The sequence below is a fragment of the Falco naumanni genome, chromosome 9 (assembly GCF_017639655.2).
Source record: "Falco naumanni isolate bFalNau1 chromosome 9, bFalNau1.pat, whole genome shotgun sequence".
Taxonomy (NCBI): domain Eukaryota; kingdom Metazoa; phylum Chordata; class Aves; order Falconiformes; family Falconidae; genus Falco; species Falco naumanni.
This window is the reverse complement of record NC_054062.1, coordinates 52,974,369-52,990,314: the sequence shown is the minus strand read 5'-3', so window position 1 is coordinate 52,990,314 and position 15,946 is coordinate 52,974,369. Positions and strand designations below refer to the sequence as shown.

Below are 15,946 nucleotides of genomic sequence, written 5' to 3'. Positions count from 1 at the left end.
TCCTCTCTCTTCCCTCCCTGCCCTGTGAAGGAGCCCCTGATGTGAGGCAGGGATCAGAAAATCCATCCATCATCTGTGCAGGGTTATAGAAATAAGGAGTTCATGGCTTACATTCCCAGAGCGAAGAAGAGGGATTTTTATGAGAAGTGATGGAAAATCTTTCATATCCCATTGAGTGGAGGATGACAGGCTGTGCAGGGAAGAGTGGTTCCTTCTCTTACTGTGTATATGACCTGGATTGCTCAAAATTTTGTCTAGGATTTATTCTCCAAGTGTTTTGCACACCCTTGGCATGGTTTGAAATGCTTTCTTTCCAACGACAGCGTGGCTTTTGGTAAAGGTCTACGGCTGTGGCTTAGAGAGTATCATCAGGTCAGGTAGGCACTATTTCCAACCCAGTGGTTTTGAGATTGCCTCAAAATTTGTGCAGCCACAACCACAAGGAGAAAATAGTAAATGTAAAATAAAGGCTGTGCTTACTTGGAAAATAATGGGTAAAGAAAAATGATATATTATGTAAAAAATGCAAGGAAGTGCATCTGCAAGGCGTGGTGCACGGTAATCTCCTTCAGCCACTGCAAGGCTCTGTTACCTCTGGGATGTGTTCTTAGGGCTGGAATCGGTGCCTCATGAGCGGCTCCCTGATTTCACGGGGACAGAAGAGGGGCAGAAGCCGCAGTTTTTCGTGGGGAGGCAGCACACCTTGGGGGGCCGGGCAGGCTGAGCCTCGGGCCGCCCACGGCGATGTGGGGTGCCTGGCAGGCTGGTGGGTGGAAAGCCTTTCAAAAAACCAGAAAGTGTTATACCCAAAGTGCTGGAAGTTGGTAGTACTTTACATTCTTTTTGTTGAGCCTTTACTCCAGGGTAGCCAAATAGTATTTATTTATTTAGTGTTTTAACAATTGCAAATATTTTTTTCCAACGAGTAATGGGATTCTTGGGAAAACTTGCTCTCTTAGCAAATTTCTCCGTTTCATCTTGTACTTTTAGAATAAACCTACATTTAAGATGAGAACATAATTGTGTGATTCATAAGTATTATACAATCCCACATACTCTTTCCTTAGAAATACTGTCACCAAATATAACAATTGAACGTTGTTTTGTAGTGAATCCTCACTGCTGTCAGTCTCCTGTTGGTTCCACTGCAGATTTAGAGAGGCGTTTTACTCTACAGTAAATATAAATCTCTTTTTCTGGTTTTTATGGTTAAATTAGCAGTTGTGTTTTCCAATTCATTTTCAGGATAAGCAGAGATATTTTAAGTAGGTTTATCAGATTGTTTGCAATTGAAAATGCAAAGTTGCTCTTAAGTGGCCGGCTGGCAAACCCCGCGCGCTGCCCGCAGCCCTGCCTGCCGGGGGTTACGCGGTGGCGCTCGGCAGCTTGCTTGTCCGGTGCAAATTGGCTAGCTCCTCAGTGTTCCACGAAATAGATACCTTCGCTGCTTAAAGACAAAACTCATCTCTGAGCAGTTGCTCTGTGCTGTTTTGGCATCAATTTGGCGAGCCAGGCAGGAGAACCCTCCGCCGGTGCTGGAATCCAGGGGCCTGAGGACCCTCGGGGCTCTCGACTGGATCTTCTGTCAGTGAGACTCCCCCGGCCCTTGGCTTCTCACACAGGTGGACAAGGACTTCTGCACAACATAAAAGGTATTTATATTTATTCCTTGGTTTGTATTTGTTGAATTTACCCCATAAGACGAAAGATGACGGTGGCTGGGTGAGCGGGGGGAACTGGACTGGGATACTCACCTCATCACAGGTATTACACCTTAGTGTAGCAGTAGGTTCAAAAACGGGACATCACCCCGAGTTGCACCTGCTTCGTGGGGAAGGCGCAGTGGCCTAGGCTGGCGTACTCTGGCGGTGGCACTGCCCACAGCTTTCACAGGAGCCGCGTGTTAGGGGAGGGGGAAGCCTGGCTTGGTTTTGTGGCTGCTGTGAGGCTCAGCCTGCTTGCTCACGTGCCGCTGGTCCCGCAGGTACTCCTTCCAGGACGAGGAGGACATGTTCATGGTGGTGGATCTGCTTCTTGGTGGTGACCTGCGCTATCACCTGCAGCAAAACGTTCAGTTTACGGAAGAAACAGTCAAACTCTACATCTGTGAGATGGCACTGGCTCTCGACTACCTGCGAAGTCAGCACATTATCCACAGGTAACCACGCAGCCGCGACTCGCAGTGGGTGCTGCCCCTGGCGGGTTTGTTGGTAGGCGATGCTCTCTTCGCTTAGTGCCACCAGTGCCCCCGGGTCAGAGCTATCAGCCTGCACTGGACGGCACTGGCAATGCTGGTGGGCACGCTTCGGCGCTGGCCTGGCTGCCCTGTCCCTTGGAGGAAGCCCGACACTTCGCTGGGCGCTGAAGGCACCTGGCAGGGCGGGTTTCAAAGGAATCAAGGGTTTCACAGAAGTAGGCCCGGTGTCGTTACTGGTCTTCTTTGGATTGTTATTAGTTTTCCTTGGAAGTGATGCCTGATCAAGTCCAGTTCTCCCACTTTTTTGCCCAGTTGCCCAGGAAGAGCATTTTTCTAGTCCATCATAAAGGGACTTGTCTCATGTTAGGATATTTTTGTTTTATTTGTTCCTAATTTTTGATAGGTAAAAAAGTTAAGGGTTTTTTTTGTTGTTGAGTTGCATCCTTGATCTGACTGAGATTTCATCTTGCTGTAACCTTGCTTCTTTTCCCAGAGACGTAAAACCAGACAACATCCTCCTCGATGAGCAAGGTAGGATCTCTGTGCCTTGCTTTGTCTGCCCCCTTCCTTCAAGGGACAGAGCCTTTACAGACTGTGCATCTTTTTATCTTGGAAAAGAGCAGAAAAAGCATCATGCTTAACTGCTCAGTGTTTGGCTGAACGTGCCTGTGCGTTGTAATGCCAGGACGGGCGCGCCAAGGGCAGCCCCTCTCGTTACCCCCCTCGCTGCACCCGCACCACCTCCTTTCTCGCTAGTGCCCCATGCACAGGTCCCCCACGCCAGAACTGCGGCACCAGGCATCGTGGGAGGGCACAAAGCAGGAGAAGTGACTTGGTTGAGTTTTGAAGTCGGTGATCTGCACATACGCTTTTAGGATAGTTGTGATGTCTTTCTGGGGGGATGACCTGGGCTGAGCCAGGGAGAGTGACTTCAGGGACCTTTGTGAGAGCATCTATCAGTAATATTGTCTCAGCGGCCTCCACAGGGGAAGTGCCATAGGAGAGCCTGTAGTGTCTTCTGTTCCAGTAGTAGATCTTATAACCTGAAGATGCAGTCTCTCAGGACAGCAGGCTCAAACCATCTGAGTTTTACCATAAAGCCTCGTCAAAACCAAAGCTTGCACTTGCATGGGAGTTAACTAGAAAGCAGTGCAGTGTATAAAGCCCAAACGTAAATGGGGAAAAGGAGATGTCAGGGAAGACTTCACAGGGCTTTAGTCTGTGATTTACACACCACTGTCATAACTGCCTTGTAGCTAGAGAGCAGAAAGCAGCCTCCAGAAGGGCGAGTGGGTGGGTTCTCTGTATCACAGGCTGGCTTGAAAGTAATGACGTGTTCTGAATTTTAAATTTCAGTCCTGATGACAGGGAAAGTAGAAACAGAGAGAAGGTGTTCCAGCACTTTTTGAAACATCTTAATGATGTCTTCATACAGCCTTAGGGTTTGGGAAGTATTGTTATGATTTCATTCAGCTGGCACATTGAAGTTTGCTGTGGTCTGTGCGGAGTGGCAGCACTGCTTCAGCTCTGGGACTTTGTGGTAGTTGTGGCTCAGTGGCTTTCATCAAAAACAGTTCTAGGTTTTTAATCAATGCGACCAAGGCAGTATCTTAGTATAGTGTTTCTCTGTTGCCTTCTTTGCTGGCTGTTTGTTCTGGCGAGAGCCATTTGACCTAGTGCTGGACTTGCTGTACGTTACTAGTTTGCTCCAAGTGTGATTTAAAATCAAGATCCTAAGCTAGCTACCTTTGAATCACCCAGCCAGCCTGAGCTGCTGGGAAAGCTTCAGAATCCGTCACGGCCATTCGGTGGGGTCGGGCCCTGACCTGCCTGCCCCCACGTTACACTGTCCGAGGGCAGAAGCTTATGAAACAAATGTATTCTGACTGTACATTGCCGCTGTTCTTGTGATTAATTCCTTCTTAAAATGTGTCTTTGTTTAAGGTCATGCACATTTAACAGATTTTAATATTGCAACAATAATTAGGGATGGTGAAAGAGCAACTGCATTAGCTGGAACAAAGCCGTACATGGGTAAGAAATGATAGCTGTTCCTTACATCTGTCTTTTACATTTCAAGAGTACTCACCGCATGCTGCCTGACAGTCCCTGTCTGTGACAAAGGCACTGAATTAATTTGGCAGGTTAATGCATGCACCCAAGTCATTCAGTGGAGCCTGATGGTTTGAAAAGTGAAACTTCCAGAGTGAATGAATCGCTGTCAGCATACCCTCCCCATCCCACCCTGCCCTCCCCGCTGGCCCTGGGCTGGGGCTGGGTGCGTTCCGGCAGGCAGTGGGTTTGTGCCATCCCTTGCTTGCTCGGTGGGGAGGGTTCTCCTCATGTGAGCCCGGTAACCCAGCTGCCCAGCTAGGGCAGGCATGCTGCTGCTGCTGCTGCTGCTGCTGCTGCTGCTGCTGCTTCTGCTGCTGCTGCTGCTGCTGCTGCTGCTGCTGCTGCTGCTGCTGCTGCTGCTGCTGCTGCTGCTGCTGCTGCTGCTGCTGTTGCTACTCACCCTGGCTTGCACAGCCTCCCCTTGGGCAGTAGTGCATAAAAATAACCATAAGGTCTTGTGTACTGACTTACGTGAAGTACTGAAATAGAAACAAAATGAAGTCAATGAATAACCTGTTGAATTTTGCCATTTCTGTTCAGCTCCGGAGATCTTCCATTCCTTCCTCAATGGCGGGACAGGCTACTCCTTCGAGGTGGATTGGTGGTCGCTGGGAATCATGGCTTACGAACTGCTGCGGGGCTGGGTAGGGCTCCCAGGCGCTCCGAGGCATAAGAACATGTTTTCTGATTGACTGCAGAGAGGAGAGGGAATTTCTTCTCATCTTTCTGCTTTTTTCCCCCAGAGACCGTATGACATCCACTCCAACAACCCTGTGGAGTCTTTAATTCAGCTGTTCAGTACTGTGAGCGTTCAGTATTCGTCTGCATGGTCAAAAGAAATGGTTGCTCTATTAAGAAAGGTAAACGAGTCCTGCTGACGTGGTTTAAGTTGTATATTAGCCACAGTGCATGCAGGACTAGCTGGAAAATCTTCAGCCTATTAATAAATAATGTAAAATTGAAATGGGACTAGTTTTTATGACTTTGTTCAGGCTTAAGCGCAGATTAATCACATTTTGTTTGTTTATTATACCTGTAATAAGATGCATTATCTTTGATAGCAAGGGCCTGTTTTGGTGTGACAGTCAAATTCCCACCTGAGCTAGAGCTGTGCCCTTCCAGCACCCCCTCTGTGATCACTGTAACCTAAAAAGTCAGCAATTGTGGCCGAGTAAGACGTGTAAGTGTAAGATGGAGGAGTGCATGCTGCCGCTGCTGTGTTAGCTGCTCCCTCTCACCAGTTCTGCTGGGCTGAAGGGCCTGACTTGGTGTGTTTGGTTGTTAGAACTCTCGTGGGGGGGTCCGTATCTATGGGACAGTCCGCTACTTTCCTCGTGCTGCTACACAAGAAAGATGTGGAGGCTGTTTTAGCTTCTGCTTGCTTGAGAACTCAGTAGCTGATGAGTGTGCTATACAGAAGATATACATGGTACTGACAGCAAATAAGTGACTCTAATGTAAGTTAATGTTGGGTGGACAATTTACATAATTAGATTTTGTTTTAATGAATAGCAGCATTGTTAGTTATGGCTGTGGTGGAGTGTTCAGCAGGTTTGCATTGCCATCTGCTGGGCTGCCGGCAGCCGGGCTCCTGGAGACCAGGCAGGAATTAAAACATCTCACCAGGAAAATGCCAGCAGCCGCCTCAGCCTGGAAGGACACCCCATGTCATATAATCATAGAAGCAGATTTGTAGAATTGTTTGGGTTGGCAGGGACCTTAAAGATCATCTAGTTCAACCCCCTGCCATGGGCAGGGACGCTTTCCACCAGACCAGGTTGCTCCAAGCCCACGTACAAAGCCCCTCTCCAGCTTCTTGCCGGCCCCTGTAGGTGCTGGGAGCTGCTCTAAGGTCTCCCCGGAGCCTTCTCCTCCCCAGGCTGAGCAGCCCCAGCTCTCCCAGCCCGGCGCCACAGCAGAGGGGCTCCAGCCCCCTGACCACCTCCGTGGCCTCCTCTGGGCTCGCCCCAACAGGTCCGTGTCCTCCTGATGTTGGGGGCCCCAGAGCTGGACACACGTCCCCCAGAGCACTGGGGTTCCTGTGCTCGGAGTGTCCCAGCCCTGTGCCCTGCCCACTGGAGCAGCCCAGGGGGCTCTGCTGGTGCCCAGGGGTGATGTTGGGTGCTGCATTGCCCACCTGCCTGTAGGGCCAGCTCCTGCTCCCTGCTCCTCACTCCGGCACTGGCTCTGTGCTGGCTTCGATGCCCCTTGTCTCCTTCCCACGTGGCCTTACTTGGGAATTGGGGTTTCCTCCCTTTTTGTTTTAAAGATGAAGATAATTTTATGCTGTGAAAAAGTGCCTGAGAAGTTCCCCAGGTGGCAGTTGCTGGTCGAGGCGGTCTTTTACCCTGTGCCCTTCACAAGCATCCCTGTGCCTGCACGTTTGGCGGGCTGTACGTACAGTCACCGTTACCTGCTTCTTGCATACCTTGGGCACTGGAAAAATACTTAGTGCTGACATTTTCTGCAAAAAGGCTGTAACCTCCTAAAATTAGTCTGTCTAGAATTATGCCACAGTTTTTAAAAGGAAACAGTGCTAGACAGGCATTTTTTAGAGGTCTTGCCATAGGTGTCCAGTTTGTGGAGACCATATACACTCAGTTTGCAGATGCCCAGAACTGAGCTGGGGCAGCCAGAGGTCAGGACTCAAGTTCTAGGTGCTCTGGAAAAAAGGCAAGAAATGGTCCAGAGGTGGGGTGCGGCTCTGGTGCTGGTGGCGGTGGCACAGGCAGGCGGGGGAGCTGGCATCCGGAGAGGGGCGAGGGTGGGTGCGTCTTGCCTGCCACGAGCATCCCGTATTTGAGAGAGGAGGGACGCACACAGGGCTCTGAGGGTGCACTGTAAAGGTGGCATCAATGCTTTGGTGAAGATTTTCACAGGGGGAGACCAGGCACAGAATTTTACTCAGACCCTGTGTTAGGTGTGCCTCGCTGTTAGATGTAGCTCCACAGGAGGCATACCTCCAGCAGTCTGGGAAGCTGCAGCTCATCAGCTGAGCATACAGCACAGTGCACAGTGCTGAATTCTTTGAAAAATCTGTCCTCAGACTGGTCTCTCAGCAGGGCAAGCAAGCATTTTGATTTTTTTTCTCTGTGCTTCATTAGCCCTGTGTGTGATAAATGGAGCAGTATCCCCTGGTGTCACAGAAGTGGTGTGAAAACAGGACAGGTGGAGGCTGAAACCCAGTGGCGACCCTCGGGGGGAATCAATGTCTTTAGGAGGGAGCAAGGTCTGTCCCTGGCACGAGAAGGAGCTCGCCAGGGCAGCAGCACCCAGGTGCAGCGGTGAGGGGTCGTGCAGCGTAGGCAGGCGTGGGAGGAACAAGCCTGTGTTGGTCCAAGAGCTCACGGTACCAGATTTTTGGCTGTCTGATTTCACAGCCTCCAGAAAGTTTTTCTATTATTTTTTCCCCTATAGTAGTTACGTATTTCCCGTGGCAGAAAGCTTGCTGCATGGCTGACACATCCGAGTCGTCTTAACGACAGGGTGCCACAGGGCTCCTTTTCTTTCCCCTCTGACAGGAGTGCCTTTCTCTCCCCAGCTGCTGACGGTGAATCCCGAGCATCGCTTTTCCTGCCTGGCCGATGTTCAGGCCTCGGCGTACTTGTCCGGTGTGGTCTGGAGCGACGTCTGTGAGAAGCGGGTGGAGCCGGGCTTCGTCCCCAATGTGAGTAGGAGCGATCTGTGTCCCGGTCCCAAGCAGGGACGGCTTCTTGTCATGAGAGGAACTGCTGCCTTCAGCAGAGCTTTCTGATGGAAGCAGTTCCTGAGTCTGTGCTGCGAGAGCCTGTGCTGTGCCTAACGCGCGCGGTGCCGCGCTGTGTGTCCTGGCAGAAGGGCCGCCTGCACTGCGACCCCACCTTCGAGCTGGAGGAGATGATTCTGGAGTCGAGGCCCTTGCACAAGAAGAAGAAGAGGCTTGCGAAGAACAAGTCGAGGGATAACAGCAAGGACAGCTCGCAGTCTGTAAGTGCTTTCTGGGGTAACGGCCGGCCGGGAAAAAAGGCTGAGCTGCTGAATGTGGGGTGTAGAGCAGTCGTAACTGCAACAGTGCTGCAGTAACCGCAGATTTGTTTTGATAAAAACATTTGCCCAATGCAGTCTTCTTGACAAGCAAATGTTCCTCTTACCTCAGTTTCTTAAAACCCTTTCACAGTAACCTGTCCTTTGGAAAATGAAATGAGAAATAGAGGTCTGGGCACACCTGTCAGAAGAAAAACTGAAAAAACACCAAACCACATCCATATGGTCTTCACCATTCCGAGAGGCGCTGCCTGGTGTCCGTGGCAGCTGTCAGTGGGGTTATGGGGGAGCGGTTCCTCCAATCTGGGGTGATGGCCATGCAGAAACACCCCGCCAGTCAGTCCCAGCTGTGGGTACCGCTCCTGTGCTTTCTGCTGCTGCGTGAGCGTGCGGCTGGGTGAGCCCTGCAGCCCTGCTGTGCCCCCACGCCGGGGCGAGCTCTGGCTGGGCTGGCTGCCAACAGCACATGAGCCTGGGAGAGGGGCACCAGCTTTCTGCAGAGAGGTATCCATTAGCCAGGAAATTAGGCCAGAGATGAGATGCATTTGTTTCTTCTTTTCACTGTGGTGGTCATGGTGCTTTTATATCACTGGGGAGGTAAATACAAGAATCTGATTTTTACAGAGTGGACACATCCCAGAAGTAAAACCATCTTACACAGCAGAGCAGGTACATGGTCCCGCAGAGAACAGGCGTTTGTAGGGGTGTTTGCAGATAGGCTGCTGTGCCGGGGAAGTCTGTGAGAGCAAATGTGCATTACCCACCGCCTGCCTCCCCTGCGCAGTGCCTCTGAGCTGTGCAAATCCCAGGCTAAGGGAACAAACATCTGTTCTGCCCCAGCGAGGTCAGGGGGAGCATCCCCTGTCTTGAGAGCGACAGGGAACACCAGGCAGGATTTTGCCTGTCTTGTTGTCTGCACTAATTAACTGCAATGGATCCCTTCCCTCTTCAGCGGGAGTTAATGCTGCGATCAATGAGACTTACTGAAAAAGGATGAAGGATAAATCAGGAGGAAAAAACCAAGAATAAGCACATTTGCAAATGCCTCTCTGAGGTTTTGCTGCCGGGAACATTAAGGGCACTTTGCCTGCCAGGACCCACACCGATTGCCAGTGCCCACGCAGGTGCCAGGCGGGAGCCTGTCCCTCGCCGTGGCCATCAACCCGTGGCTGGGGGTGCGGGGGTGGGTGAGGCTCCGCGGTGGCATCCCTGCTTTGGTTGGAGGCGGTGTGCTGCAGCAGTGTCTGGCTTCGGAGAGGTCTCTGCACCCAGGCAGAGGTGATGCAGGAGGTAAAATAAAGGCAGAAGTCAGGAGGCAAGGGCTGTCCACACACCTGCATGCCGGCTTTGTGCTGGTCTCTCCCCCGTGCTGACTTTCATTTCCGTGGGCAGGTAACACTTCCAAAAGCAGATTACACAGATACATCTGGAAAGCTGTGCACCATCTATGTTTTATGGAAAACTGTGCTTGTCACAGATGAAACAAGCCCCTGGTGAAAGCCATGAGGGCTAGCAGCTGTGCTGTTTCCATCCTCTGTTTCAGCTGAAGTCTCTGGTGGCTGGGAGGCTCCGTGCACAGCGCTGGAAGTGCTGCGATGCTGCAGGCAGCAGTGAGATGCAAATGGCACTGCTTATGCTTGTATTGTTTTTCTTCAACAGGAAAATGACTATCTCCAAGAATGCCTTGAAGCTATCCAGCAAGACTTTGTCATCTTTAACAGAGAGAAGTGAGTGTGTGGGTTTGTTGGTTTTTTTTTAAGGAAAAAATACTCTTTTTCCACCGACTTCCCTTAGGAATCAGAGTGTCAGTGCCTGATGGCTGGGAGCATCTTGCTGCCAGAGGCTTAGCCCTGGGTGACTAACATCAGCCAAGGAGCTCAGGTGCTGCCTCTGTATGAAAGTAGTTCTGACCCAAAAGGGAGACAAGATGAGGGATTATTAATCACTTTAATAAATTAAATATAATATGCTGCAGAGAGATTTCTGGAATTTAACATACATATGCGACACTTCTTCAGTTCCCCCACTGCATCATCTCACCTATCCTGCTTTTAGAGGATGATGTTTTGGAAAACGAAGGCAAGGAACATGCTAAAATCTCTGCAGGGGATGAGCAGGCAGTGAAAGCGCTGGAGTTAAAGCAGTTGCTTTCCCCCGTGTTTAGGCACGCTGCCATGGGAATGTTCAGTTGGTAAGTAAAGCAAGAGGCAGCCTCCGCGGAGGAGGTGCGTGGCTGGGAGCCTGCTGCCCTGGCCATGGCACGGGCGCCCGTGGCCAAGGTCTGGGTGGGCAGCGCTCCTGAAAGCTGAAGCCTTGCGAGTCATTGTGGAGTATTTCAGAGTGTTTCAGCGTGTCTTGCTGATGTGTTGGTCCCTGTCATGGCCTTTTTATGTGCTCTGTGTGTGCTTTGGAAAGGCTCCTCTTGTTCACCACGGGTCTGCTGTAGGCATCTCTTGAGGAGTGGTGTGGGCAGCACGGGGCAGGCTTGCTGCAGACCACCTTGGGGGGTGCCGTCCGGGGCTGCCTGTGTGACGCGTGGGTCCTCTGCTCCGCACAGGCTAAAGAAGAGCCAAGAGCAGATGAGCGAGTCTGTGTCCCCCCCCGAGACCACCGATGAAGCCGAGACGGAGGCTGAGTCTGAGACCTCCAACTTGAACATGTGCAGCTCCGTCTGCTCCTCCACGGGCAGCAGCTAGGCTGCAGCTGCCGGGCGAGGGTGGCCAGCCCGCGCCGTGCCGATAACCCGTTCTCAGGTTGCACTGAGCACCACAGGCTGTCCTCCGATACCACCGGAGAGCACCGACAACTCGTCTTGCAAAGCTGTAGCAAAAGAGAGAGTTCTTACGGAACTGCATTCCTGGATTTAACGGATCGCCAGTTTGGCGCACTGGTTGCCTGTTGTGGGTAAAGATACTTGCTATGCAACTTGTCGGAGAAGGTAGATCAACTTCTTTTGCTTGTTCTTTTTTGATGTCAGATTGCTGATCTGCACATGGTTTTAAAACAGTAAAGTGACAAGAAAAGAACTTACGTCCTTGGGTACCACAAGGGGCGACGCCAGGCGGGTGTGGCGAGGGAGGAGGGCTGAATGGGTGGCTTGAATTTTACTTTGGCGTTCCTCGTTCATAAAGGCTGCCACAGGGACAAGCAATTCCCAGTGTAAATCAGAGCAGCTCCGGGGCCTCTGCGGGCTGTGGTGGGTGGCACCAGCCTCCTGGGGGCCTCGAGCTGCTTGAGTCCTGCTGCAGAAGGACATCCCAGGCACGTCCTTGTCCTCTCATCACCTGTCAGAGTTTCTTTCCCAACTCGGGGCAAATAAATATTTTATCGTGCACTCCATGAATTCTTCAGGGGCTGGGTAATGATTAAACATGTAATTGAGCTGCAGAATGTATTTAAAATACTTGCTTTCTTCACATAGCTGCAGTGAGTGGCGAGGAGCTGTGCGAGCTGACCAGAGGGTTTGGTTCTGGTTGTCCGGGCTTGGAGGACACCGTTTGTCACAGGTTCAGATTTTATTGGAGGTGAAGTGGGTGGCCTTGCAATGCCGCTTGGTTACAAAAGATGGGAATATCTTATTTTACCCTTTGATTTACTTTATTTTCAGTGCAAAGTAAAAGTACTGTATATAATTTACTGATACCTGTTTTAACTTCTTAATAAGATGGGAGATCTCCTAAACTTGTTCCAGCTGTGGATGTTGCCTTTCTTGTTCCAGAAGCTTTCACTATATTAGTTGCCTAATCTGCTGTAGAGTGGCTTTTGGTTTCTATTGCTAAAAATGAGCCATGGGTTCTGCTGCAGCGTACGGCTACTGTGGTAAACAGGGGCTTCGTCAGGACTGCATTCACCTTCGAACTATCAACATCTGTTTGCTGCCAGACATTAGGAGGTTGCAGTGTTTGCATCCTTACTGTACATTTGTAACATAAAAATGGGGAGAAAATGTTTTTAACAGATGCAGACTCTTTCAGGACATGTTTCGTTGCGTTTTTCTTTTCCACAAATAAAATAGAAAAGCGTAACTGGTATGAAACAATTTTATATGAAAAATGACACGACACATTTGTTTTCCACAGTTTTATGTGGAAATTAGTATGTGGCTAAAATTGTGCAGAACCAAATTTTCACAGACGTCTTTAAAAGAAGCATTCGGGTGTGCGGGCACAACTCGCGCAGGGGAGGGGGGCCAAAGCTCTGATGCCAGTTGCACAGTTATTGTCGGCACGGAGCCAGGTAACGGTGAGCATCCAGCCCGGGGCCGTGCCCGGCGAGGGACCGGGGTCGCACCGCGGGGCCCTGGGGTTGGCCGCAGGTCCTTGCACAGGCATGCCCCTCACCTCGTTAGAAGCTGCGTTAATGAGGGGCTGGAGGGGAGCTGCAGCCGTTCCATGAGTGAGGTCTGAAATAAATGCTTCCCCCAGCTACAGGAGGGCACCTACCCCCAGCTCTGGCCCTGGGCTGTGCTGGCGGGGGGACCTGCCCTCTCTGCCTCTAGTGACATCCAGTCTGATTACTGGGTACCAGGGTAGACTAATTACCCTAATCACTTTCTCCCACATATCAGAGCACACCTGTGTGTGCGTGGATGGGCCGCACACTCTGGCCCTGTTTGCTGCTGGTGAGCAGCCCTTGCTCCCTGCGCGGGCAGCCTGGTCCTCACCCCCGTTTCTCTCTGCGTCTTGTGTCCCCTGTGCCCCCGGCCTGAGCACCCAGCTCTGTCCCAGCACAGTGTGCTGCGCTTTGGCTGCCGGCTGTGCCGCTGGCTGTGTGCCTTGGTGGGCTCAGCTCCCACGGTGCCGGAATGGTGCCTGTTGGCAATGGCCACCAGTGATGGCCAGGGTGCCTTGCAACGTAGTAGTCACACCTTAATCTCAAGTCACAAGACCAGATCAGGACCGGCTCTGATTTGCTTCTGATCAGAGCAGTGTGATAATTCTGCTGCTGTGAGGGCCACCGCTTGGCCTGCCAGGACTCAGGTGGGGCAAGAGAAGCAGACTGAGGGTCAAACCCATGTATTTATTCAGGAATTAGAAATTACAGATGATTTACTCCACCGGTATGGACATTTTTTTCCAGTAAACACCATTGCACTATCGTCTTTCTGTAAATAATTACAAAAGTTCAGACTATCAGAATGACAAGGAACATACTTATTTTTTGACTAAACTGTTCTGTATATGAGATGCAGATAGATCCGATTCAAGCAGAAGCTCTCAGGCCAGGAGGGATGTCAGCAGTTTGGCAGGACATGTCTAACAGCCATTCTCATTGCTTTCTGTAGGACAAGTGACAAATGGCCTGTGAGGCCAAGGTTGGCGCGTGTAGGGAGGAGCTGGCTACTTCTGAAATGGATGTTTCTTACCCTAAACTCTTTGTGTGGGTCATTTACGTTCCCTTTTCAGCACTGCTCTTCCTGGGTAAATTGTGCAAAATGTCCTCAGCAACGCTCAGCAGAAACTGGGAAGGCTTCTGGGGAGCCGCCAGGTAGTTTGTCCTTCCCAGCTGAGGAGACGTGGGGCGGGTTCTGGCTGCCCGGGGAGCACCGCTGAAACCCAGCAATGCATCTCCCAGGGATGTGCCGGGGGAAACTCCGCGTTCTGCCTCAGTCTGTTTCTAAACCTTAAATCACTGAGAGAAGTGACAGGACACAGACCTCTCGGACCATTGCGCTGAGCAGCAGGACACCGTGAGTGTAATGCAACTGAAGTGCTCGTTTTTCATCTTCAATAATGCATGGGCCTAACTTCACCAGTGCCCACTGGGGACCAGGTTTTATTGATGCTATTTATGCCTAGTCCCCGGAGAAGAAATTACAAGAAAAGAGTAACTGGAAAATGGAAAAATGATAGGAAACAGGTACATGTGTGCTTCATTGTCAAAACCTCCACAGTGGGTTTCCGTGCACAGGGCCCTTCCACTCCTGCTGTGCTGCTGTTCTCTGGGGCCCTTGTGTGCCACGTCCCCATCGCTGTGTCCCCATCACGAGCCTGTGCTGACTGGGCTGGCTGAGCTCCTTCCAGGGGTGCCCGGCTGTAAAGCTAACCCCCTCCGTGGGCTCCTGCAGGGCTGGGCGCCCCTCTGCTCCCCGTCCCGCTGCGCTGGGGGGCTGCCGGCACACACCGGGCTGGGGTGGGGAGCTGTGCCTGGGGTGCGGTGGGGTTGCCCACCAACGCCGCCCTCCAGTGCCGCTGTCCCTGTGACCGTCAGTGTTGAACCAGTCCGGTGCTGGTGCCGGCCAGCGGCCGTGTGCGGAGGGCTGTGTGTCGGTGGTGGGGCGGCCCGTGCGGCATGGGGGCAGCTGGCCAGGGCCAGCGGATGGGCCGGCAGCTGGCAGCCCTCCTGGCTCCGGGCAGTGCGCGGCACGAGGCACGTGCTGGCGCAGGGGTGTTCGCTGCAGGAGTGGTGCCAGTGAAAAACGCGGGGCTTTGAAAGCCCCCAGACCGCCCCTCTCCTGCTACGCTCTCCGCTGCATTAGAGCCTGAGGCAGCCCTAGATGTGAGCAAAACTCACAGTGAAGTCGTGAAATACTCCTGGTACCAAACCCCATCACGCAGAGCTTGAAAGAAGTCAGTCGCAGCTCTGGTTTACATCTCCACTACAACCAGAATACAATAATTTTCTGTGTATAAATATTTAAATACATGTATTTTTTTGTATAACAGATTTATACAGGGTGTGCCATTGTTCGCTCTGAAAAGTCTACATCACCTATAAATTATTCCCCTTAAATTCCTTGCCATAAGATTGTTTTCTTATCTCTGTTGTATTACAAAGTTTTGTAAAGTTGCATATTTTTAAGTGTTTCCATTGAATTCCACAGACTTCACTGGGAATCTTGCATAGAAAACAAATGCCAGATTGGGTCCCAGTTTTTCTTCTGCTGCCAATTCTTTATTACTCTCTACCTTGCCAAAAAGAGAATAGGAGTAATAAAATAATAGCAAAGAGGCCAATACAGCAACTTAACATTTGACAGTGCTGAAATCCTGATGCCTTGGTAGGGTATTTTTTAAAAATTATTTCAGTGGAAATATATGTAAAGTGTATCTTTGTATTTTATGTTAATACATTTCTGTAATTTTATTGCATGAAAATTTTACCATGTCACAGAATATTTAAGTTACGACAAGTTTGTGGTTTTGTAGATACTGCGAGAAGCCATTGTGTACGTGGAGTAATAAATGTGTATTTTTAACGTTGCCAAGTATTTGCCATTTCTAGGTTACTGATGGGGGGGGGGGGGGAGCAGAAATTGTATCTGGAAAAAAGTGGATGTTATAATTACATTTCTTATTTACACATCGCAGACTGGAGTTGTTCAACATCCCAGTTACACCAGCCTGCAGCGTGCCACAGCTCCCAGCCCAGCCCCAGCGGCAGGCGCAGCTCCTGCCCACCAGCTGGCCATGCCCGCTGCTTTCCGTCTGCTGCATCTGCATGGGGCAGCGTGGGGCTGGCACTGGCAGCTGGTGGCTGTGAAGGCACCAACCACGAAGGCATTAGAATGGTGAGAGCTTGCCAAAGCCCAGCTGGACCCCCCGAGCCAGTGGGATGCTCAGTGCTAGCGTGCAGCCAGGGGTGGGATGAGAGCAGTAGGAATGCGGCCGT

At 51.1% G+C, this 15,946-nt stretch overlaps 1 protein-coding gene across 2 annotated transcripts in view; it reads left to right on the top strand.

Moving 5' to 3' along the window:
• Positions 1–15,082, top strand: part of STK32C (serine/threonine kinase 32C) — a 97,019-nt gene extending 81,937 nt beyond the window's left edge. For both annotated transcript variants that reach the window (XM_040607113.1, XM_040607114.1), the window contains 9 exons: positions 1,985–2,158; positions 2,691–2,728; positions 4,142–4,231; positions 4,853–4,956; positions 5,056–5,172; positions 7,854–7,979; positions 8,147–8,278; positions 9,995–10,062; positions 10,893–15,082. In XM_040607113.1, the coding sequence (XP_040463047.1) occupies positions 1,985–2,158; positions 2,691–2,728; positions 4,142–4,231; positions 4,853–4,956; positions 5,056–5,172; positions 7,854–7,979; positions 8,147–8,278; positions 9,995–10,062; positions 10,893–11,031 (988 nt within the window). In that variant the 3' untranslated portion in view covers positions 11,032–15,082. The remainder of the gene's footprint in view (positions 1–1,984; positions 2,159–2,690; positions 2,729–4,141; positions 4,232–4,852; positions 4,957–5,055; positions 5,173–7,853; positions 7,980–8,146; positions 8,279–9,994; positions 10,063–10,892) is intronic.
• Positions 15,083–15,946: the final 864 nt, after the last annotated feature.